Source organism: Larus michahellis, chromosome 3 (assembly GCF_964199755.1).
Source record: "Larus michahellis chromosome 3, bLarMic1.1, whole genome shotgun sequence".
NCBI classification, from domain to species: Eukaryota; Metazoa; Chordata; class Aves; order Charadriiformes; family Laridae; genus Larus; species Larus michahellis.
In genome coordinates, this window is record NC_133898.1 from 45,012,216 (window position 1) to 45,035,739 (window position 23,524).

The window sequence follows — 23,524 nt, forward strand, 5'->3', positions numbered from 1 at the left end:
CTCCTCCTTCATGTTTTCCTGCATTGAAGTCATAATCCTGGTTTTATGCCATCATAAATCTGCTGACATGTGAAAAATTATACTATTATCAAACACATCAAAACAGAATTATGATTTCACTACTGCAGGACCAAATGCAAACAGGAGCTGGTTATAAGAAAGTGAAGCCTTATTAATTTCTGGCCAGTGGTTTGCTGCTAGAGATATGGAAGGTAGTAAAGATTTCATTTTTTTTAATTTGCATAAAACCCCTGGTTGTACTTATACACAAATACAAGTCATTCAAAACAATACAGGAATTACTTACAGATATAGGGAATCACTCTCAAAAGCATGAGAAACAACACACTTAGAATCTCTCCATGTCAGGTGATAGGCTGAATTAAGACAGAAGCTTTGCAAAGTACTTGGAAGGAGGTCAACGTGCCAGGCTACACTGAACCCCACAGGGCAGGCAACTTCCAGGGACACAGGCCCCCCACTGAAAATTCTCCATGCCAGAGATTCACATCTGCAATGTTGCTGGCCAGGGAGAGAAGAACTAAACGTAACAAGAAATTAGAATGAAGAGATTAATCTGTTGGCCAACAAAAAAGCTGTATTTGGTGAAAAAATGCAGGTCAGATGTTACACAGCAGTAAAAAAGCAGCAAAGTTTAGATTCTCCATGTATCCCACTAAGGAAAGGTGCCTGCTTGGCTTTGCATATCTGCACAGTACAACAAACCAGTGTCACTGCTCTGCCAGGTAGGCCAAGGCTGGATAGACCACGGAAAAGCCTCTTCTCTCCATCTGTGTCTTCCAGACTGCTACAAGAGCAACCTGAAATCTGAGTCTCAGACAGTCGTCTCTTAAGTCCCTTTTCACGGCCACCGACACAACGTTCAGCCCTACACAAGGCTTATCAAAAGCCAAAGTTTTAAGCCAAAATACAACCCTGATATAAAAGACAACACAGAGATCTGAAGCTCTTCTGTAATTACAACACAAAGACAATGTTTTCCTTGCTCGTACCTCCAGCCTTGTCCAGCCTCCAATGTGCTATCTTAAGCAGAGAGAGAGAAGTGAAATGAAACAACTAGTGTTATGAGCATCAGAGTAAACAGATCCTGGTCTTCTACTGATTTAAGTTTGGGATGAACTCTGGAGTCTAAAGAATCCACAGGCTCTGCCTGAAGCTCTTCTCGGAGGATTTTTTTAAAGTACCTCCCCTAGGGAAGCGGGGGTGTGTTCGGTGGTGTCTAATAAGGATAAGTCTACATTGCAATTTTCTCTGTTCCCTCACCTGCAGAGCTGCCTGTTTTCACAGAACTTGATACATTTTTTTCATCTAAATGTCCCGTGGAAAAAGTCCATATCATATGGGCAGCTTCTCCACCAGATACAATCCAGTGGACAGTATACACACAGAAACACAATCTCTGTGGACAGCTTTGTTTTTGTTTTCCACAACATACAAATCATCCCTCCTTTTCTTGCAAGTTACCATTAAAAAGTTTGTATTTGAAAGGAGCTATTAAAGGAACAACTCCTCAGAAAGAGGAAAATCAATTTATTGCCATGTAAACTGAAGGGGTAAGAAAGAGGTTTTCTCATAGGATGCAAAGTTAACTTCAGAAAGATTATTTCATCACTTGGTCTGTGCTTGCACTGTGTCGAGTGATCACTTTCAGATGCATCCTCTGAACAGGTACCATCAGCCATGCTCTGACGGATATGGTTTTAATAGCCGTATCTATTCTATTCGCATCTGCTCTGCACATGTTCTTCCTGCTACCACAGTCAAGAGCATAAAGAAAGGGAGAGTTATGCATTACACAGTTAGTTCACTGCAAATGAATCCCAGGGGTGAGTATCACAGCAAGTGGGAATTGCTGGTGAATTAGGAACTCTATGAGAATAACACATTTTGGACAGCCAGCACTACTGCAGGGTAAGTAGCTACTGATATTTCACATACCTGTGCACACCAGTTCCAATGACAATGTGCATTTTTTCAAAAGTACGTTAGGCAGGACTCACACTTCAGGTTGGGAAAACAGCACCCAGGAGAAAGGTGAGGTGACCAGCTGATGGATGCTTCTCACCCCTGTCCTGCAATTTTCTGAAACTCATTCTGGTGGGAAGATGTACCAGTTGCGACTGCACAGACTCTTGGTATGACCCAGGAGGCTCTGGCCATCTAATTAAAAAGTCCTGATGTAGTGTGAAAGATACTGGGGATTATATCTAAACAAAGATCAAGTCTTTCTGATCCTTTTTATGATCACTGAAAAGGTTTCATATTTGCAAGTGCTTCAGTGCGGTAATTCTCATATTATATAAAATATAATTTATTATTTGTTATCAATAAATTACGGGGAAAAGAAGGACTCATAACTCTTAATCTTCTAGGTGGGAAGTAGGAACTCAGCAGTGGCTTCAGCTGCAAGGCATGTTGTACCTTTGGGCATCCAGAGCACACAAGGAGCAAAAGTGGGCTCACAACACATACTGCTATTCGGCAAGACTCTGGTCATGTGCTGGTGAAACATGTGCATACCAGGAGGGGAGTCTGTGCCCAAAGTGCTTAAGAACAGCAGTTACATTTCACCACCTCACAAAGGCATCTTTCTGGAATCAAATCAGAAGAATATTTGTATAAATAAATACTTGAATGTGGCTGCCATTGGCAATACTAACCAGTCTTAGGGATAAATGTTCTTCTGTGAGGTAAACCTAAGTGAAATGGGTGAGGGGGAGACTCCACTGCAAAGGCAATGCAACCACACAGGATTTGCGTGCATTGCAAAATGAAGAAACTCAGAGCCCAGGACACTTACCCTGGCCTCGCTTCTCTGCTAAGAGATATAGATGGTACTGAATTAGCTCACCTTTAAGGCCAGCCTCCCCACCACGTACTAGTTATCTGCTTTGGTTTGCATCCTTCTTTCACACCACCACCAGCTTACCTGCATTTGATCGTTTCTTTGGATTTTTGAGACTTCGGCATCTGCCGCTCATGGAGCTGCTGTTCTCACTCATGGAGTCTTGAGCTGAAGAGGCACTCCCCGTCGCCTCGCTGTCCCTCATCATGCTCTCGTAGCCACTGCTCCCCCCGCTGTGGTAGAACAGGGCTGTTTTCCCCATTGCAGGGGGCAGCTCCCCGCTCAGGACACTGCTGTTGTCACTCCCATGACCACTGCTGCAGCGGTGAGGTTTCCGAGGAGGGGTGATCTTGCTGTAAGGTGAAGGCAGCATGTGAACGGTTGGCTTCTCATCTCCGGGAACGCCCCCACGCTCATCTGCCTCTGAGCTTCCCCGCGGCTGTAAGCCTCTGGCACTGGTGCTCCCTTGGAGCAGCTCCGAAATCCGCCCATTGACGGCCCGAAGGGGCAATTTGGAAGCAAGGCTGGAGCCCCGGTTTCTGCTGAGGGACTGTGTTGACCAGGACATGTTCTTCCCACTCGGAGGCAAACTGGAGCTCTGCCCTACAGACTGAGGCAGAGACTTGGTTGAGAAGCTGAGCGTTTTGGTGGCAGATGCAGACAGGCTGCGGGCCTTGGGACTTGCCAGCAGGAGCTTGCTGACTGCAGAGATCTTCGACTGGCTGGCTTTCGGGGAGGCACCTGCAGACTGGGAGAGGCCCGAGTTCGTGGGTGAGGACATGACACTGCGGCTGAGGCTCCTTCCAGCCCTAGGCATGGTGGTGTCTTTGCCAGGGCTCATTTTGGAGCTCACAGAGGACAGGCTTTCTGCTCTTTCCAACGACAAACACTCATAGTGGCTTCCTGTGGACCTCCCGAGGGAGTTGGTCCTGCTGGCAAGCTGCTCCAGTTTGGCACTGAAGAGCTTGCTGCTGCTGTTGTTGCTACTGCTGTCGATGCCAGGGCCCTTCTGTTTGGCATTCAGCTCCTCGGGGAAGCTGGCCAGGAAGGACCCGGGCTGGCTGGAGGGACTGCTCGTGGTGCTGCTGGCTGCACTGTGCTGGGGGCTGGCTCTGTTCTTCTGATCCAAGCTTGACTTTCTCACCGGTGGCAGAGGAGGGGTCCCTTTGGGACGAGTGAGGACACAGTGTTTGGGAGAGGCCATTTTCTTGTCAAGGCTAGCCTTAGAAAACTGGGGGAGGGCAGGACAGCTGACTCCGCTGGTGTCAATGGCAGTAGGATGGAGGTGACTGTCAGGCTCCTCCAGCTTGCTTGCCTTTGGGAGCCCTCGAGGGAGGCTGCCATTCTTCAAGCCGTCACTGGAATGAACAGGGCTTTGGGTTGCAGAGCTGGATGCTGCCACCTCACACCCATCCACAATCCTCTTCAGACTGTCAAATCCTGGGGAGATAGAGGTGTCCCCATTGCTGCTGCTGCTGCTAAATCTGTCCGCTGAGTACTGCTTTGTGCTGTGCTCGGGCTCGGCTGAAACTGCAGCTGTGTCAGGCCTTGGCCCATCACTGCTCCCAGAGCTATCCTTTTTTACATCTTCTTCTCTCTTCAGCCAAGGGTCTTCAAATTTTATATCCTTCTTAGCACTGGATTCTTTCCCGTCATGGGGATGAGCAACCTTTGGGTCTGCAGTTACTGCCGGTACAGCATCATCAGTGTCTTGTGCTTTGAAGGGATTAACGGCAATACATGGATACACAGTAATGTTTGTCTTCATTGGGATGTAGCCTTCACAGCTGCTGAGGCTTGCGGTGTTTTTGATTGTGACAGTAGTTTTCCCTAGAGCTGATATTTTACAGCCTTTGATGGGTGGCACTTTGCCGAAAGCTTCCTCCCCCATTTCCGACAGTATAAGCATGTTGTCAGTCACTGGCTTCTGTTTGTCACTTACGCAAATCATGCTGGCACTTTGTATGGTGCTTGCAAACTCAGAGACAGGGGGTTCTGCCATTGCTTCCCCATGCCCATAGCACGCCTGGGCTATGAAGCTGTGGCACGACTGTTCACCATCACTCCCTGTGCTCATTTCACTCAACCATGAGCTGATGGATGAGCGCCTGCTGCCATCATCCTGGGATTTGTCATCCAGACCCAACTTTGGAAGTGGAAGGAATTGTGTGATGCTGACTTCAGACACAGGTGCTGCACTGGAGTAACATTCAAGATCTTCAGATATGCTGCTGATAATACTGACTGGCCTAGATCCAGAGGCCAAAGCCTGAACAGAGCAGTCACTGTTAAAACTGATGATACTGGTTGGGCGCCCATTGTCGAGGACCCCACTAATGGTTAGCTCTTCTACAAGGGTGAACACCAGCTCATCCTCTCCATTCAGCTCTAACGGTTGCTGCACAGTCACCATGGTGGTGCTCAGAATCTCCTTCTTGGATTCTGGAGAAATGCTTTGTTGCTGATTTTCATCAAGAATGGTCTCTTCAAAATCCCCATTGCTGGAGGACACTGACTTCTTCATGATCTGAGGGCTCATGCCTACAGGTGGGGTCCGGATTTCTGGCTGCAATAAAGATTCGCTAGATGTCATCCCAGTATCCTTACTCAGGGGAGCTGGGGGGGGAGTGGAGCTCGGCAGGACTCCTTTCTGTGTATAGACCTTGCACCTCTGGGAAGGTGACGTTGGTGGCTTGTACTCAGATGTCTTTGAGAGGCTCGCAATGCCAAGCCGGGGCGATCCCATTGGCCGAGGTTTGCCTTCCACAAATCCACAGGCGTTGAGACCTTCTCTGCTGCTTTGCAAGCTGGTGCTATGTGCTAACTGACAAGAGCTAAGCTCTTTACTAGAGCTGCCTGTTACACTCCTGGGAGAAGAAGGAGTTGAAACATTAGTAAGAGCTCCAGAAGGAACAGGGGAGTGATTTCTCTTAGTTTTGCTGGGAGTTGCATTTATATTTTCCTTGGCTTCTCTTTCAGGATGCTGACTTTCTGGCATTGTATCTTCCTTATCTGACTCTGGTAAGTGGCTAAGCTCTGCCAGCTGGCTTGAGACAGAGCACTTAGACATCTGGTCTGAGCTAAATTGAACAGGCATCTCTTCAAAGGGAAATTTGTCTGTCTCTTCACTGCCATCTATGCAATCCAGCCTCTCCTGGAGCTCTGCAAAGGTGTTGCACTTCAGGCAGTCTCTTTCAGATGTGCTGGGTCCTGATTCACTAACTTCCTCCAACCTGCCCTCGGTTTTGGTCTTTTGCAGAGCAGGAACTATGGGAACAAAGTCAGGGGGACCCTCATTATCTGTCAGTTCCTTATCAGAAAGGGCAGTGCCATTGGGGCCAACGTAAATCACCGTGTCACATGACTGCTCACTGCTGGATGAATAATCCGGATCACTTGATAAATGCAAAATAGGGAAGTCGGGGTCAACAGTGTTTCTAGAATGGAAAGGCCTCAGCTGGGTTGGCCTCCGCATCCTGCCCTCCTCACAAGAGCTCTCTCCTCCAGAAGAACTCGATGTGTACTGCAATATGGGAGAGAGAGAGAGCGCATGACATTTCAGCATTGCAAACAGCTCCTTACACAAAGCGCATAAACAAAAAGGTCACAGTCACATCTAAACTGGGAAACCTCCAAGCTAGGGCATAGAGCTCTGAAGCTTCCTAACCATAGTCCTACAACCAACACACAACCATGTTCAGTGGAGAACCCAATGCCCCAACTCTGTGTCACACTCGAAATCATGACACTTCCAAAAAAAAAAGTGAACAAATGGATCAGGATCTCTCCCTTAATTAAGCCTGGCAAAAGAAATCAGGTATTTGGCAAAGGCTTTGCTGTTTTTGTGTGTGTATGTGTGTGTGAAGAGGAACAAGAAAATTCATTATACAAATAAGGCACAGAAAATAACGACAATCCCCATTTGGTCATACTACCAGTCAGATGTCCCTGGAGACACACTGCTGTGATGGTGCATGGACTGAATCCCTTCACTCGTCTCTTCAATCCATTGATAAAAAAAGGTTTTGTCAGTCCATAGGCTACCAATTTAAATGAAACTCATAAAATTCACTCATTGTGCCCAATTCACACCATACGCTGTACAGAACGAACCAGGACTCTAAAACATGAAAGTGGATACAGCCCATCCTCGCTCCTTGGAAAAATCTATCACCCATATTTAGAAGCAGTGGGAATAAAAGGGGTATCAATGCTGGTAACAGACACACTGCTTTGCATTTATTTTGCTCCTGCTCTCTCTGAGAGATCTCACAGAGATCTAATTCTTCATTAACCCCAATTTCCTTTAACTCTACAGCAGTTTCATTCCTTATTATTTCATTAGCACTAAGAGCATAACTGAAAATAAATGCTCTCTGACAGCTATATCATTAAATGAGGCCAGCTTACAAACCTGCTATAGCAGATATGTCTGAACTCGCTCCTCTATGTCTGAAGCTGAAGCGTTTACCCGCCCCTAGTCTCTGCTACGCGCTCTAAGCCACTTGCCTAGGACAGGGTACATACGACCCACACACTTTGGAATTGATTACTGATTTTGTTACATGCTGCTCTACCCAATCAAGGATCCTTTAGGGACCTCCTTCCTCCTTCCTCCACCATTGCAAGAAGAGAGTTATACATTGTCTTACCTTAGTTTTCTTTTTCTTCATCCTGAGGACCCTTGATGCTATCTGGATGGTGGACAGCGTCTCAGCGTAGTTCCCCGCAGCGGCTGAAATGTGAGCTATCATTGTGGTGCGGCAGTTCATATTCCCCAAGGACTCCCGAAGCAACATGGTGAGCTTGCTGTCTCTGCAAAATAAAATGAATTAAGGCTACATTAGCGAGCAAGGTTCCACTTTGACCATCGTGATGTGACTTGGGTCTCAGCAAGATTTTTTCTCCTCTTTTTAATGGAATCCTAATTAGTTTCCTTCCTGAGGTTTGCAGTATGTTGTGTCTGCAGCTGAGCATGCTGAAAGACCCTGGACTACAATTTAAACTTCTTTCCACTTCCCAATTTCTCCTTTCTGTCTTCTTTGAGCCTCAGTCCTTCTGCACTGTTACCACTGCCAATACAGAGATACAGACCAGCACTGGAGACTGACTGTTAAGGAGCCGCTGCAGCAAACATCAAACTGCTGCCCTTTTCCAGTGCACAGTGTGCAAGCAAACTCTGGCCCAGCTCTGGAGGACAAGAGGGTAGTGGATTAGATTAGAGGGCCCAAATTTTTTCTTGCCTGCTAAGGCACTGCATAACTTAATAATAATACTAGTTAAATCACTCGAATTAATTTTGGATGATTCTGGTGAAATACAAAACAATCAAGCCTTAAGACTTCACACAATTGTTCTTTCATATCAGATCTTTTCTTCCACCGAGGCGAGAATCAGATTTTCTGTTCTTGCCATTTACCCTATTGTTCAGCATAGTATAGCTTTTGAAATGCTGATGCCGTATTGTGGGGCTGTCTGTGACTGGACTAGGAATAGGAATTGTCAAGCATGACAATTTTAACAGCATAATAATGCATATATAATGCTTCTGTGGTGGTCATCTAATCCTGTAGTCAGAAATGCATGACACAATTTTTAAAGAGAGCTTTAGCTACAAGGTGTACAGGTCGACTGGCTAGTTAGTTGGGAAGTGGCATCCTCTTGAAGAGAGCCTCTCACACACTAAAAGTTGAGGGTAATTGCTACATACGGCCGAAAGCAGAGACAGCATCAGCCTGATATTTACTTGTTCCTAAAGGAATTGCTTTCACTGTTGTAATGACAGCAATAGCTTCAGTGGCTGGGGATCAGATTTTTGGGGCTCACTGTTTAGTATCTCCTAATGACCTACGGTGTGTGTGCGTCCTTGGTTGTTTACTTAACATTTCCAGCTCACGGGAATTCTCCATAAAGCTGCAACTGCTGGGAACTGAAGCTATGTCTACTGGGTGGGGCTGACAGACAAACACCAAAATTCTTGAACCTCTCTTTTAATTGAGTAAACAACAGCATTTTGGATGCATATTTTGATGCATCTAGCAAGAGGGCTGGGGAGCTCATAAATAGTGCTTCTCCTGAGATTTCCAGTACTTGCGATTTCAGCTAGGCTGGCCATACTGAAAGTAAAACATTTTTTGGTTCAGGATTTCTGCTTCCTTCTGCTCCAGACACACTGAAGAGAGTCTGGTGTCTTTGAGAAACAAACAAGTGTCCATAAAGACTACACTGAGATGGCCTCACTCATTTCACTTGTGACCTAAGGCTGCTTTGAATCCACAGATGCTGAGTTAATAGGCTGCTGTATCTCAGGTTAGTGGTCCTCCTCTCCATCAAGGAATAATTAAGATGTCAAATTTTGTACATCAGTTACTGCCACTCCAATGCAGAGTCACACGGAAATTATTAACATCTGCACAGAAATCAATAACAAGCCTTTCATTTCCTAGTGCTTCTATCATAGCAAAACATGAGACAACAGGGGAAAGGGCAAAAGAATACATTCTGAACATGTCGGTCTCCTGAGAACACATAACCCATGCAGCCAGCATCAGCACACTGCAGCATGGCTCTCCTAGAGGTATATGCATTATGAATATAAAATCATCTGTGCCATCTGCCTTGTACTGAAATACACACTTGCAAGAAGAATGACGATACAGAGGAAATTCCTATTCTATAATTCAAATGATCCTCTGACATATATCAGATAGGAACTGAAGGGCAGATTTGTTTAGGATTAAAGCCTGACACCTAGCAGCAAAAATGCCCAGCCAACAGTGATTTATAATTTCAGAGTTCACTCATTCAGCACTGTCTGCATCTTGACTATCAACTTCACTTTGCACCCAGACAAAATAATTAGCCTCATGTCAGCACTGCACATTGAAAAATAAAATAAAAAGGAAGAAATTTGCTAAGCACGGATTTTTGTCTGTTCTGGACATTGTCATAAGACAAGTTCACCTGTTCATGGTTCACTGATCTTTCACAATAACACCTAACTTCTAAAGGAAAGAAAGAAAATCAAAGAGAACATAATAACACAAAAATGTGCGGCTTAATTTTTAACTCACCCTATCCTCATCAAGTGAAATATTGGTAAAATATTTGGATGTCTCACTGAAATTTGCTTGACAGACAGTGTGAGACAAAGTAGATGCTTTGTTCTTCTGAATGCTGACATAGCATTTCAGCCTGAAAAAAAGAAAGGCTCTGCATTGTTTCATTAGGTGATTCATGAGCTGATATTTGCAACAGCAAAATTTCCAGCGAAAGCAGAAGTTTTCCAAAGAGAAGCTCTGCACTTCTGCACTGGAAGAGCTTTGAGAAGGAAGACTTTTGTTGATCTTCTGGCTGTGCAAACTAAACTAAGACACGGGAAATTTTGAAGAAGCTCACAGAAGGGCTGGTGCTCCTGGGTACACGTTGCTCCCTGTATTAAACAGAGGCTGGTTTGTGGAAGGTCCCCAATTTCTCACAGCACTACAGTGAATTGCACCAATGTCTTTATAGCAAAGGGGAGATCCTCAGGAATGCTAATGGTCCATTCCTGTTCTGCTCCACGACCAATAAAATGATATGCCAGAGCAGCACAATGACCCAATTTTATATAGCTGTCTTAATTTTAAACATACTTCTATCCCATCCACTAATGTTTTTATAGTTTAGGAAATTTACCATAGCCCATCATGAATATCGGGATATAATACAGAGAAAATGAAGGTGGGGTCAGAAGGATACCACACTTCAGACTCCAAAGTCCATTCTGCAGCCTTTTCAGTACTTAAAAGTTACCTCTGTTTTCTAACCGCATCACTTGATCTAATAAAATACATTGTCATTACTTGTAAACCTTTTCTTGCCTAGCTCCTTAGATCATCATGGCTACAGCAAAATACTACTAAATACTACTCATACATCCCATACAGGTAAAACTCCAAAATAAAGTATGCAAAGCTCTATCTCTGGAAAGGTCCAGAGGCAGGAGCCCTAGGGGCAGGAAACTAAACACAAATATCTCTAGGAAATATATCAGCAGGTACGATACAGAGGGCCCATAAAGGAAGAACTGTGCAGGTTGCCAGGCAGAAGTCTCCAGTTTGTTCCATGGATGGCAGCCCTTCACGTGGAGAGGAGCTCTCTCTTCTCCATGCTCTTCCCTTATCTCCTCCATATTCCCACCTTCTCCATTACAGGAGCTACTGGAGGACTCATAGTGCTATCTTCTGAGTCTCTCAACAGTTACCACTAAGGAACCCTAGCAGGTATTAAAACTCCCCAAACCAGAGACTTGGCAGTGCTGCAGTGAACGCAGTGTTCTCTATTCCTTCTCTTCTGAGACTTCACCATGCAAACTGAGATCAGTGTAAATTAGTCCTTTCACTTGCTCAGTAAGAAGGAAAAATAGATATCTTTATGCTTCTCTTACACATGTCTGTATTTTCCTTCCTTATGAATGATTAATTATACTCAGATTCAAACAATAGAGAATCCTTTATTAGGTGAATGAAGATCACGATACTTTTTCTTGGGCACTGCCTAAATCCCACTTGCCTACGTGCCTACTTTTAAAGTCAAAGTCTTTAATTTCATGACTGCATCCTATTTTTCCACTAGACCCCTGCCTCAATCACTGCACAGGATAAACAGTGCTCACTGAACAAGAAGATATTCAGTCTTTCATTTAATCCTTGCCTTTTAATGTGCGGAGTTGGGCCTTATCTACTGTTAGGACTATACAAACTCAGCTCTGAATCCAGAATGGCTGATTTCTTCAAAGACCCTTTTTTTTCAGTGGATCTCATCAAGGCAGTAGCTGATGAATGCCTCTGAGGTGAGGTATAGAATCTCCTGATAATACCTGCAGCAGTGAAGACTTCACTAAGTACTGGTGTTTGGTGTGAAGCACTGATCTTTCAGAGTACTGATCATTATAGAGTCTTTAATATTCAAAGTGCAGCTAATGTTGACTTCCGTTGCAGAGAAAATGAGGCAGCTGATTCTCAATCTGGGTACCCAGAAAACCAGGAATATACAACTAATAGATCACCCAAAATTTTTAGGAACGCATTGACAGAGCCGGTTATGAAGGTGGTACCAGATCCCTTCAAAATATTCCCCTTCTCTTCCAGAGCCCTCGGTCCCATATTCCATATGCCTTCCAACTTCTGCTACAAATTAGAGAAAGAATTTATCAACACCGACCAGATCGCTGTATAGTCCTGATTCATGTCCAAATCAGATCCTATATCTGCCTTGAAAAAGATAATTTTAGGGGCCGGGGGGAAATACTGCAAAGACAACACAATACAGAGCCCATGGGGCCAGAGTAAGTGTGCCAGGACAACCTTAATTTTGGCATTTCCTGCCCCTGTAGTGATCGATTTCACAATTTGAATGCTCTTATTACATATTTTTATGTAACTTTATGTGGATTTGTGTTTACACTTCAATGAGACACCAGCAAGCCTGGAACCTTCCTACGTATTAAAAAGACAGTTGCTGAACTAGCTGGCCAGCTGGCAGCAGCAGCTGGCTGCCACCTTTTGTATGGACAAGCAATAGAGAAGCGGAACATGACTCACAATTTACCATGAGGTTTTGTTAGTATTAGCTCCCCGTAGAGAAACAGTGAGACTCAGAAGCATGGCTACACCGTAGAAGAGCTGTGCTCTCCTGTGTTCACATCCTTTTTGCCACGTTATTCTCTCATCCGACAATCCTGTTCTATCAGTGACTATCCTGGCCTTTCCTCATCTGACCTGCTTACCCATTCTCATTCCCATACCATGATCTTCACTCCCGGCTCCTCACTTAGGTACCTCCACTTCATCCTGCTGTGGTCTAACCAGCTACACCGGACTTTGCCAGTCTTTAGTGTCATTGCTAGACCCACTCCCATTACTAATCTCTTTCCTTGCCTCTTGCTCCCGTTAACATCCTGCACTGCCACTGCCTGACCTCTAACGCCCCTCTCCCTGCTCACGTGCCCCTGACTGCTCACTGATCCCCAGCAGAGGAACCCCATAACCCCACCATAATTTGGCAGGGCTGACTGCGTCACACTGCATAGCCGAGGCACAGGCCAGGGTGAGGGGGCATGGCATGGGCAGTGCCTCCCTGGATCTTCCTCTGTTAGGTCCTTCAGCTTTACGAGAATCCGTGTGAGCAATGTGTTTGAAGTGAGCTATGCAGAAAAGAGGCAAATGGTAATTGCTTTTGTTTAGGGCTGCAAAATAGAATTCATGAATAGAAAATGAAGCAATAAGAATAAATATCACGGTCAGGAAATTCGGAGGAGTCTTCATTGCCCAGCATCTCATTCTCTGTATGGAAGAGGCAAGCACAAGACTGTTCCACAAAACAAGGGAATACTGGAGAGGAAGATCTGGCTGAAGTCTTGGAATAATGATTTTTCTGTGGAATTATTTAACCAATCCTATTATATGCTTTGTTTCATTTGTTTTCCCCCAACTTAATAACAAATGTTTTCTTTGTCTCCCCCTGCCTCTCACCCCACTGCTATGAGGATTTTGGCTATTCAGTGACAACAGCAGCACCATCAGGCATAGAAATAATAACATTCCACCGGGGATACAATACAATATTATAACTAAGCTTTAGGACTTGCAAGGGTGTGTGTTTGTGCTCTCTATTAATCATATACCTTAGTGTCTTCCTAGGCACTTGGCCAAAAGGAGAAAGTTGTGAACTCCCTCAAGGTGTTACTGTTACAGGATCAGACTATGTATGCCCTCAGGTGTCTTGTAATCTAATTATTTATAGAGGTATGTCAAAGGAAAAATCTCAGTAACTATGGTAGTTATTTTTGATCATGAAGTCTTAACTCTGCTCCCTCGTGCTGATGCACTGCTTTATTCGTAGTAATAAATGCTTGCATAACGAGGGAATCACATAAATACTCCATTTGGTTTTGGCACTTATTGCATGGAAATAATCTCTACAGAGGACATTTTATAGCGTAAAAGGCACAAACCCAATAGCGGATGTTACAGGTGTGTAACAGCTGAGTTCATGATGAACCAGTATAGTTTGCTTAGCTGTGTCTTTCCTTTCTGTTAATAATTTTGATAGAGGGAAAGAGGAAATGGGAGAAACGTGTGTAGGCACAGGGAAAATGAGGCCATGTGGAGTGATGCTTCAGCCATGTAAGCCTGGCTTTGTTAGCAGAAGGAAGCGAGGCAGCTGAAGAAAGACGGGTAACGTGTTGGACCTTTAACCTGGGGAATCCTTCACCTGGTGAAATGAGGCATTGGGGAAATAATGAACTTGTTCCAGGTGGAAGCTGACTAGCCTTAAAGGGAAAATTAAGCAAAGTGGAAATCTCCACTGCCACTGCAGTTAGTATAAGGTACACTAGAATTCAGAAAGGTTCATGTACTGGGAAAATCACTATCACATCTGGAAGGAATGTGAAGCTGCAGCAGTCAAAAGCAGGAGAAAGGTGTTGCTGCATCCAAGCATGGGATAACAGGGACTTATACTTGAATTCTAGTATTACAAAAGGTTTATAAATTGTAGGGCGTTCCCCCCTATAATTCTTGTCTTTTAAGAGTCTAACTATGCAAATTTCATACTGCCAAACAATCCTTTTGCCTGTGACAACACATGACCATGTTGCAGAAGCACAAAATAGCATCTTTTGTTTATTTTCACCAAAGACAGAAAAGAAAATTAATGACAGAAGGACAGAGTCCCAATAGCTCTGGCTCCACTGACTCCTTGAAACAGACTGTCCCTCTCACCATAAATGGGCTCATTCAAGAGCTGCAGCTTTTGTATAAAAGTTGACCCCAAAGCTGACAAAACTTCAGCGGTCTACAAAATGGCCAAGGAGTATGTTATCCAAAAATGACATAAAGTGCCCCACTCTTTGGAGGTCCTGCTGACTGATCTTACCGAACTTATCCATAGTAGAACTATCTCACACAATAAAGCAGTCGTTATCACACTCCTGCTCCACTTTTACCTAGGTATCAAAGAGCGCATGGTTTCTGACATTGCCAGCCCAGGTCTGAGTGCACACCGTTACACTAGCCTTGGGGAAGCACAGAGAAAGATGGCCCCTCCATCTTCTCATTTCTGCCTTGTGCCACCAGTGGAGCTAAAGCAGGACGGGCTTTATTTAAATAATTCATGAGACAAAAAAGTTCCTTGCAGTCTTTGCCCCAGCTACATGAATTTATGTGGTTTGGTTCAGGTGCACTTCGCACTTTGGCAATATCAAACTGAAAACATAACCCCTTATTTACAGGTCAACACGTTACTCAAATGAGAGCTCAGAGATCCAGAGGTACTTTGAAGTCACAGCAAGAGCAAGTGTTGGGGTGGGAGAGCAGCTCTGCTGGAGACCAGTGATGGTTTCAGAGAGACGACTGCACTGAAGATGGACACAATGATCCCTCTGCCTTCTGTACTCCAACCTGCAGCACATTCACACGCAACCATTAAAAACACACAAACAAAGCTCAAAGATAATAAAAAAGCAAAAGGATCCTAGTGGTCTGTCTCATTACAGTGCCAGCTCCTAATAAATTCTAGCTGAAAAACAGAAGCTCAATTATTCCAGGGAGCTAATTAGGCTCAGCAACTATATGTTGGAGTTAAAGCCAGATTCCCCAAAACCAGCAAAGCCACTGGTTAAGAAAGCCTGCTCAGCAAATAGACTGTGATTTACAGGAGAAAAAAAATCCCCACAGTTAAAACCAATAATGATCCAGATTTTAAATAATTTAAGGACTCTGCATGTAGCCAGGCTCTAAGCTAATTTCTATCAAGCTACACTCACAAAGGGAAGGAAAAAGCCTTCCTTCCCCCCATACCCCTCCTTGTTTGGCCCCCTTACTTGGAAGCATTACAGCAACCACAAGTTTGGCTCAGTTTATCTCTGTGAAGCCATTTGGTTGCTTTATATGAGAAAACAACAGTCGTATCTGCTGCTGAATAGCAACTGGAGCAGCTTAGGAGCCTGCCTGCCACTCTCTGGGCTGCCTGCACCCTGGCAGCACAGCGGGAGCACTGGGAAGGGAAGGACTGGACAGTGGCTGGCCAGTGCCTGTGCCTATAGGGCAGCAATAGGGGAAAATACATAGTGAGAAGGAAGCATGAGGAGACATCCCCTGACAATCTGCTGAGGACACGTTCTGGAAACCACCTTCACACCAGCCACCCCGATGGCTAATACTGGCATGAGCACAGCAACGATATCCAGCAAGGACATTTCCAACATCCCTCCATCAGCATGAAGAGCAGGATCCGCTCCTGTTGCTCAGCAGCTTCGCTTGCAGCACTGCTGCCCCCAGCTCCCGCCGCTTTCACAGGGCCAAGCAGTAGGCTGATTAAAGCGAGACTCTCCACTCTGCATTCAAGAGGCTAAGCAAAGGGATTGTTTTTCAGAAGGCCTCGCTGCCAGTGTCATCTGCTGGGGTCACATGTGCTGAAGAGCCACCATCGGTGACAGCCCCTGCAGAGAGGGCAGGGCACTGCAAACAAGGACGTGCCTACCAGACTGGCACAACTCTTGCAGGCAGCTAGATGACCGTTTCAGCTGCCTCTCTGGTGATGACAGCACGGTGATTTGGAGGGGGGACAGTAAGGCTGCTCGCTGCCACACTGAGCACTCCCATGCTGCCCGGCTGGAGGCAGCCCACTGCTGCGCACGTAGCAGCACCCGTGAGCCCGAGCAGCAAGCAACAGCGCTTTGCCCTTTGCTTGCAAGGAGTGTTATGATCCATATGTAGCGAGAGTGGAACACCCGGGTTATTTCCTCAAACAAAAATTAACTTCAAATGTTTGTAATTGATCCATGAATATTCATGATCTTTTGGGAGGATTTCATAATTACTTCATTCTGGTTAGGCTCATTTGATCTGCAGTAGCGACAGCAGTAGTTTACACTCCTTCATCAAGATGCCAACGGTTTGGCAGCATGACCTTCCCAGTTTCCTGTGCTGGAGAGCAGCTCTAGTTATCCTAATTGCAATCCCAAATGGAGTGGTACCTGAAAATAAATTGACTGCTGTTCAGTTTTAAAAACCACTCCACTTGGCACTGCTACTAGTGTAAATAGATGACATCTCCAGGAAACTGGGAAGGTCACTCAGCAAAATACTTCACATTTTGATAAGTAAGATTTTATATGCTGACCTCCTAGAGCCTTCAGCCCACAGCAATATAGCAGAAGGCTGTGAAAGTGCACACACTCCTGTGCAGAAAGGAAAAAGGGGAAAAAGAAGGCAGACTTCAGCTGTCATTAATATTATGAAAATTATACAATTCATCTTATGCCACTTACTAGATGTATTCCCAAAGAAACTTAGGCTTAAGAGTTCATACTGCCTGTGCACCTGCGCCTAAGCTTGCCTCATCACCTCCAGCAATAAACTTCTATCCTGTTAGCCAATTTGAAGAAAATTTGAGAAAATAATATAAAAGCCTCAAAGATAGTAAGTCTCTGTAAATGCTGTGAGAATTGATGGCTGGGTGGATGGAAAGAAATCTTATTAGTGGTCCCACAGAAACAAGACTGAAAGTCCTTTAACTCCGCTCTTGAACACACCAGAGAAAGAACACAGAAGAGAGAAATTCCCAACCACAGAGGAACTTTCAGCCAGTATTTATACCCTTTTGGATGTCAAAATTAAGAGACAAATTGTTAGAAACATAATTTTCCCCATGCTGATGCTCTCAGAACTGTTCATTTAAATCAATACACCAAAAAATAAACACTCATATGAAAGCGGGTCCTGACTATAAGCTGTCAAAACACAAAGTAAAGCTGTGAAAGTATTAAACTAACATCATTAAATCAAAATAAATAGTCAGAAGCCTCAAGTCGCGCTTCCATCTTTGGTAATCACGTTATTACCTTTTAAAGGTTCCTTTTCATATATGGCTCCAAATCCTGCTTCACAGAGAAGCATGAAACTGCTAAAAGCTGCTAAAAGAAGGAGTCCCTATCCATTAGCAAGGAAGATGGACTTTGCAACAGCCAAGTGATGTGCTAACCTAGGATGGGAATCAAGTAGGTGAAGCAAGTTCCAAAACAGGAATTTTTTGTTTGTCATCTCCCATTTATCAGTGGGGGACACACTGAGCTCAGTTGCTTGGCTCCAAACCATCTAGGAATTAAAAAACCATGACTGTTATTTAAGAATACTGTATTGGCATGGACAGGCAATGTGTACAGGTCCTAGACAATATGCATGCCCATCTCCTAAAAATCTGAGTAAGTAATAAAGTGGCTAAGTATGGACTTTGCTGTCTAACTTTACACATTCCTCCTCTTTTGAGAAGTGTGAGAAAGCTGAGCTTCTCCTTTACGCTTATCTTCTTTAAAAAGCAAAATGGTCTAGAAAGCTGGTTTCATTTCACAGACTCCATTTATTTACTATTCAATATATAGTTTCAGGGTCAAAATAAGTTTTTTAGACACCTGCAACGATGTTTGCAGAATCTGATGAACACAGCGTTCTCTGGCCTGCAAGTCCTTGGCCTCTATATTTGTTAGGAACTGGAGAGAGACCAAAAACTCCTTTCACATAAAAATGAATGGCCATCAGACAGCAACAACTTTTATCCACAGATGGCCTGAGCTACTCACACAATGGGCTGATTTAGAGATGCGATCAACAGTGATGCTGTTGATCTTGCATGGCAATTAAAGATCATAGATGAAAAGTTCTCTATCCATGCCCGGTTTTGGTGATATCTGAAAACAAGCTCCAAAACTGAGATTTTATGAACTGAAACCCATGGCACTGTGGTCCGAACCCAGTTGTCACTGAAAGCTACAGAAAGGCTCCCATAAGCTTCAGCAGGGTCTGAATTGGGCTTTTACAGATTTAGTGACAGGTTACACGAGATAATGAATAAAATAGTCCCTTCTGAAGTCAAGTACATGGCATTGAAGTTAAAACGTGCAACCACAGGCAGTTTTATGATGTTATTTTTGACAGCATAGAGCCAAATCTAGCAGCTGCTGCAGGGCACTGGGAATTTGGTCGTCAAGAGAGGGACAAGAAAACTAAATGTTTGGTTCTTTTACCCCTCTCATGCTCCATCATACTTTATTCATAGAGGACTCCAAATAAAACGTGAGGGACCCCAGTCTCCATAAAAGTACTACGCATGTTAGTAAAAGTGGCCAAATCAATGTATAATGATTTTAATGTGTATATATTTGCTATTTAAACCATTTGGAGATAGGCTGTATCAAATACATTTATCTTCATCTGTGCACCAATTTAAAATACTAATGATGCACATGCATTTGTCATGTTATCTGAAGTTTTGCTCCCCTTTTAAATAGATTCTTCTATTTATTTTGCCGACTATGATACCATTAATTAGACAAGTTCCTCAATAGGCTGTTATATCTCTGACGCTTCAGAGATCTCTTAATAGCCCGTGACAGCAAAGGAAAGAAACTCTTTTAAACTTGCCGTTTAGTAATTGTTACATAGCTTGCAGTTTTACCTGAGGTAACTAGAGCATGCTTTAGAGTCTGATAGGTATCTATTATGCCCAGAAAATCAACTGTAAATTTGAGTATTTCCATGTTAATAGCTGCCTCTCCACAAGATTCGTAATTAGAACAGGCTTGTGAGTGCCAGAAAGTAATATACAACTACTGATGTTTGTATGTATTTAGTTTGAAATAATAAAAATATATCTCTTAACAAGTTAGCTGTTCAAAATCCCAGAAACACTAAAATAAAATTTCAAAGACAAGCTGAGCCAGTCTTACATAAAAAGCTCCTTTCAACCTTCAACCGTCTTCAGAAAGCCTCAAACTGGACTCATTTACAGTGTGCCCGGAAGGTCCCCCTTCTGTTTACAAAGCCTCTGCAGAAGCTCAGGAATTCCTGCAGGTGAAAATACTTGAGGCTGCAAGAATATTTTGACAAAGTACTCATTCTAGTCTTACGCTCTTTCCTTGGCATCTGATGTTGAATTTAGGCAGAGAGGGGATACTAGGAGGACATTTGACCTGACTCAGTATGGTCATGCTTATATTCTTGGTGTTAGGTTATAGTGGTTTACAGTGAGGCCCTGCAGCCTCCTTGCTGCATCCCCTCCACATGCCTGCTCCTAAGGGTGGCGAAAAATGTTTCTCAATGTCCAATCAACCCACTCCTTGTCAGTGTGTCTGGAAACACAAGAGAGGCCAAGAAGAGAGGCAGTCATTCCGTAAATGAGAGTGCATGGACAACAACCACAGAATGAGAAGGAGGAAAAAGAAATGCATTGTTGGGTCGTGTGAGCCTGATCCCTGTGGGATGTCATCAAAGCGAAGGTGATGCTTGGGGTGAGAAGAAACTCCTGCCCCTACCCAGTACAGAGAAACCTTAAGCATTTAGAAAACCCATCCTTAAAAATATTAGGGCTTCCTAGCACTGCCCACACACACTTCCATTTCAGAGTGGCATGCTGAAAGCCACCTACTTCTCTATTTGCCTATGCTCCAACACAGCCCTTTGGTTTCCATTGCTCTCACTCCCCGGGAACAGGAATGTTCCTGCCACATGTACAGACACCACTTACACTCCTTATCGTGCACTCTCTATTCCTTAACTCTGTTTGGGTATGTCAGCCAAATTCATTTAATCTTCTCTCACATTAAAAGCTATCCTGCTCCCCTTGCCAGTCTTGTACTTGTTTCAATCTGAATTCATTGTTCATCTATATGGGTGACCAGAGCTGCATCCAGGAGAGGAACTGCTAGCCCCTTGCTTAAGGACATTACTATTCTTCTGTTTTCATTCCTAATGCCTGCTCAAACTTCATTATTTTCTCACTGTTACGTCAGCTGTGGACACCTGTGTTCATTAACCAATATGCCTAAATCAGCACACTCATACCACCCCCTTTCTATCTGATGAGCTCCCAGATTCCAGTAGAAATAGTCAGCAGTCCATCAGGGCAAGCGCTTGCATTAGTGCTATTTCTATTATGGTAGCCCTCAAGGTCCCACAGCTGTTCCCATCTGATGTTCTGATCTTCCTTTGTACAGATGATGGCTCTCAGCTTTGTGTAACCAGCCACTATGATTAGCGTGCTCCTGCTTTGTGTGCCAAGGCTGCTGGTAATAACACTAAATAAAATCTCTCCCAAAACTGGTCCTTGAAGAACTTCCCTGGTGGCATTCCCTCTACTCTGATAGCACCCACTTCAATGCTAGCTATTGTTGTCTCATCAGTCTTCACTATGTGATGCATCTTACAGCTCCTTGTCTTCTTCAGCTTCACTAGTAATTTCTCAGGAGACACCAATTCAGTTATTTACTCAGGTCTAGACAGATTATGTTTACCACTGTTCTTTCACCTAGAAATTCTGACATTAGGTATCATGTCTGCATAAAATGGAGAGTGAAGGTTGTATCCAAATGTATCCCCATTTTGGCAGGAGTGTTGAATTTAAATGCACAGACAGCTGTTCCAGATTTCCCTGTCTTGGGAACAGTCAAGATATTTCAAGGCTCACCCTCTGAGAAGACAATACCTGTTGCCTGGATTTACTCTAAAGTGAGTTTTAACTCAGGCCTTCAGGATTTTTTCCTCTCACATCTCAATGCTAATACTGAATTTTTGTTGTAGTGTGACTTTTTAACATCAGTGTTAACTTTTGCAGCTACTGCAGTAATAAAAATTGATCACTTAATTCAGACAATCTAGCAGTGAACTCATTTAAGCTCCTCTCTTCTCTCTGTCCCTCCTCCTCCTCCATACACACTGATGAGCAAATCACTTAGAGAGGGGTTTGTCTGCTGACTGCATGAATTTTACTCAGCAGGAAAATATATTAATCTAATTGCATTTCAAATGGTGAGGATCTGAATAAATGAACAAGTTGTTCTATGAATAGAAGAATTAATGAAGACTAGTTTCCTGTGGGTTTGTATTCTGTGTTCCTCCATTTCCTACACTTCTGCTGTCCCCTCTTCTACAGTCCCTATGACCCCACCTTACCACATCCCACCTACTCATCTCCTCCAGCTGCAGCTCCTTCCTCTCTCCCTGTTGGCTTGTATGTGCTGGCTGGCTGGTGTTAGGCTCAGCTGGGTGGCGAGCCAGCACGCAATGGAGCACATAACTGCTGGCTTCACACCTTCATGGCCCAGCCTGCTTCTGCTCTATTCCTCTCCCAGTCCCAGGAGCCTTGCAGGGACCTCCGAGATCTGAAGGCCTGTGCCTGTGTAAAATCTGATTGGAAATGGTCAATTAAGTGGCCAATTAAAAAATGTATTTGGATGACTAGCACTGAGGTGGTCTGATTGTGTATGCTTCAGCCTCTCAGGAGGTGGCTAAGTATCTCTCGGAGCACACATGTCAGAGTCACTCCTGCTTGCGGAGCTTGTCGGGCTTCACAGTTTTGAAGCACGACATCGCGCATAGCAGTCATTCCCACCACCAGCTACTGAGGACAGACAGGACATTTCCCATATTAGCATTATGAGAGTGATTAGAGCCTCCTAATTATAGCTGTGCGATGACAAAAATCTCAGTTCACAGATGTCAAGTTAGCCAGGCTTTTAAGTCTTTCATGTCCTGTGGCTTAGATTATTCCTGCTTTATAATTTTTCAGATCCACCTTATGATTTTATGTCCAATTAATTCTGTGGGAGGACAGCAGTTCTCCAATGAACACGGAGGAAATACAATCAATAACAAATGGGCCGTTGGGAGAGTTCAAGTCATTATTGCATTGTTAATATTTTCCAGTATTTCGGGTTTAGGGTTTTTTGTGTGTGTGACATATGACATTAAATACATAGCCAATGGTTTAAGGGTCCTCTTGCTTTCAAAGCCACTACTGTACCAGTTTAAAAAAAAAGTAATAATGACCCAAAAGGGACCAAAGAAGTTTATACTTCCCTCAGTGCAGCAGATTTTCATATAGTGTAGCTAAGAGGTGTATTTGACCCAAGCATTTATAATTAACTCTTAACTTGTCATATATAAAGAAAAACTTTATTTTCATTTCAGTGTTTTCGTTGCAGTGTAATTCCAAGAAACACCAATTAGCTATCAAATGCTGACAACTTGCACTTATCACTGATTAGGGCTAGATATGAACTATAAACCTAGCACGTTACCATAGTGCAACAGCTCATTACCAGTCTAGCTTTCCTAGCTAATCTTTTCTACTAATTTTTATTTAGGGACCTTCTGGCTAGCTCATCTGAAAATTGTACACTAATGATCTGAGCAGAATTGTGAGCTTTAAACTGTAATACAGGACTAAAAATAATCGTGTTTGATCTCTTTATGTTATGATAGATGTCATTTAATCAATTAGCACAGCAGAATGTATCATTCCATTTCCGATCCGGCAAACATAAAAGAAAACAGAAAAGGGTGAGAGCTACACGCATCTCTAGACCTTTCCCACCATTATATATAGTATCAGGGAATGTTTAGGAGCACAGTCACTGAGACAGCAGTCAAGACACTATTTCCTGTGGATCACCTACAAGTCTACCACAGGGAAATGCCAAGGATGTGACTGCTGCTAGTAGAGGGGATGTGTCAGGGACAGGGTTACAGCACTGTGAATTGTGTCCTGTGGAGATGTCAGGCAGCAGCGTGGCCCAACAAGCATGCTGGGATGCCTGCTGCCAGTTAAGCCTCCAGAAGG

General features: G+C 43.9%; 1 protein-coding gene across 2 annotated transcripts in view; it reads right to left on the reverse strand.

Moving 5' to 3' along the window:
• The window catches only part of KIF26B (kinesin family member 26B), a 303,146-nt gene that overhangs the window by 21,870 nt on the left and 257,752 nt on the right, over positions 1–23,524 (reverse strand). For both annotated transcript variants that reach the window (XM_074579953.1, XM_074579954.1), the window contains 2 exons: positions 7,519–7,681; positions 2,951–6,389 (listed from right to left, as the gene is read on the reverse strand). In XM_074579953.1, coding sequence (XP_074436054.1) covers positions 2,951–6,389; positions 7,519–7,681 — 3,602 coding nt within the window. The remainder of the gene's footprint in view (positions 1–2,950; positions 6,390–7,518; positions 7,682–23,524) is intronic.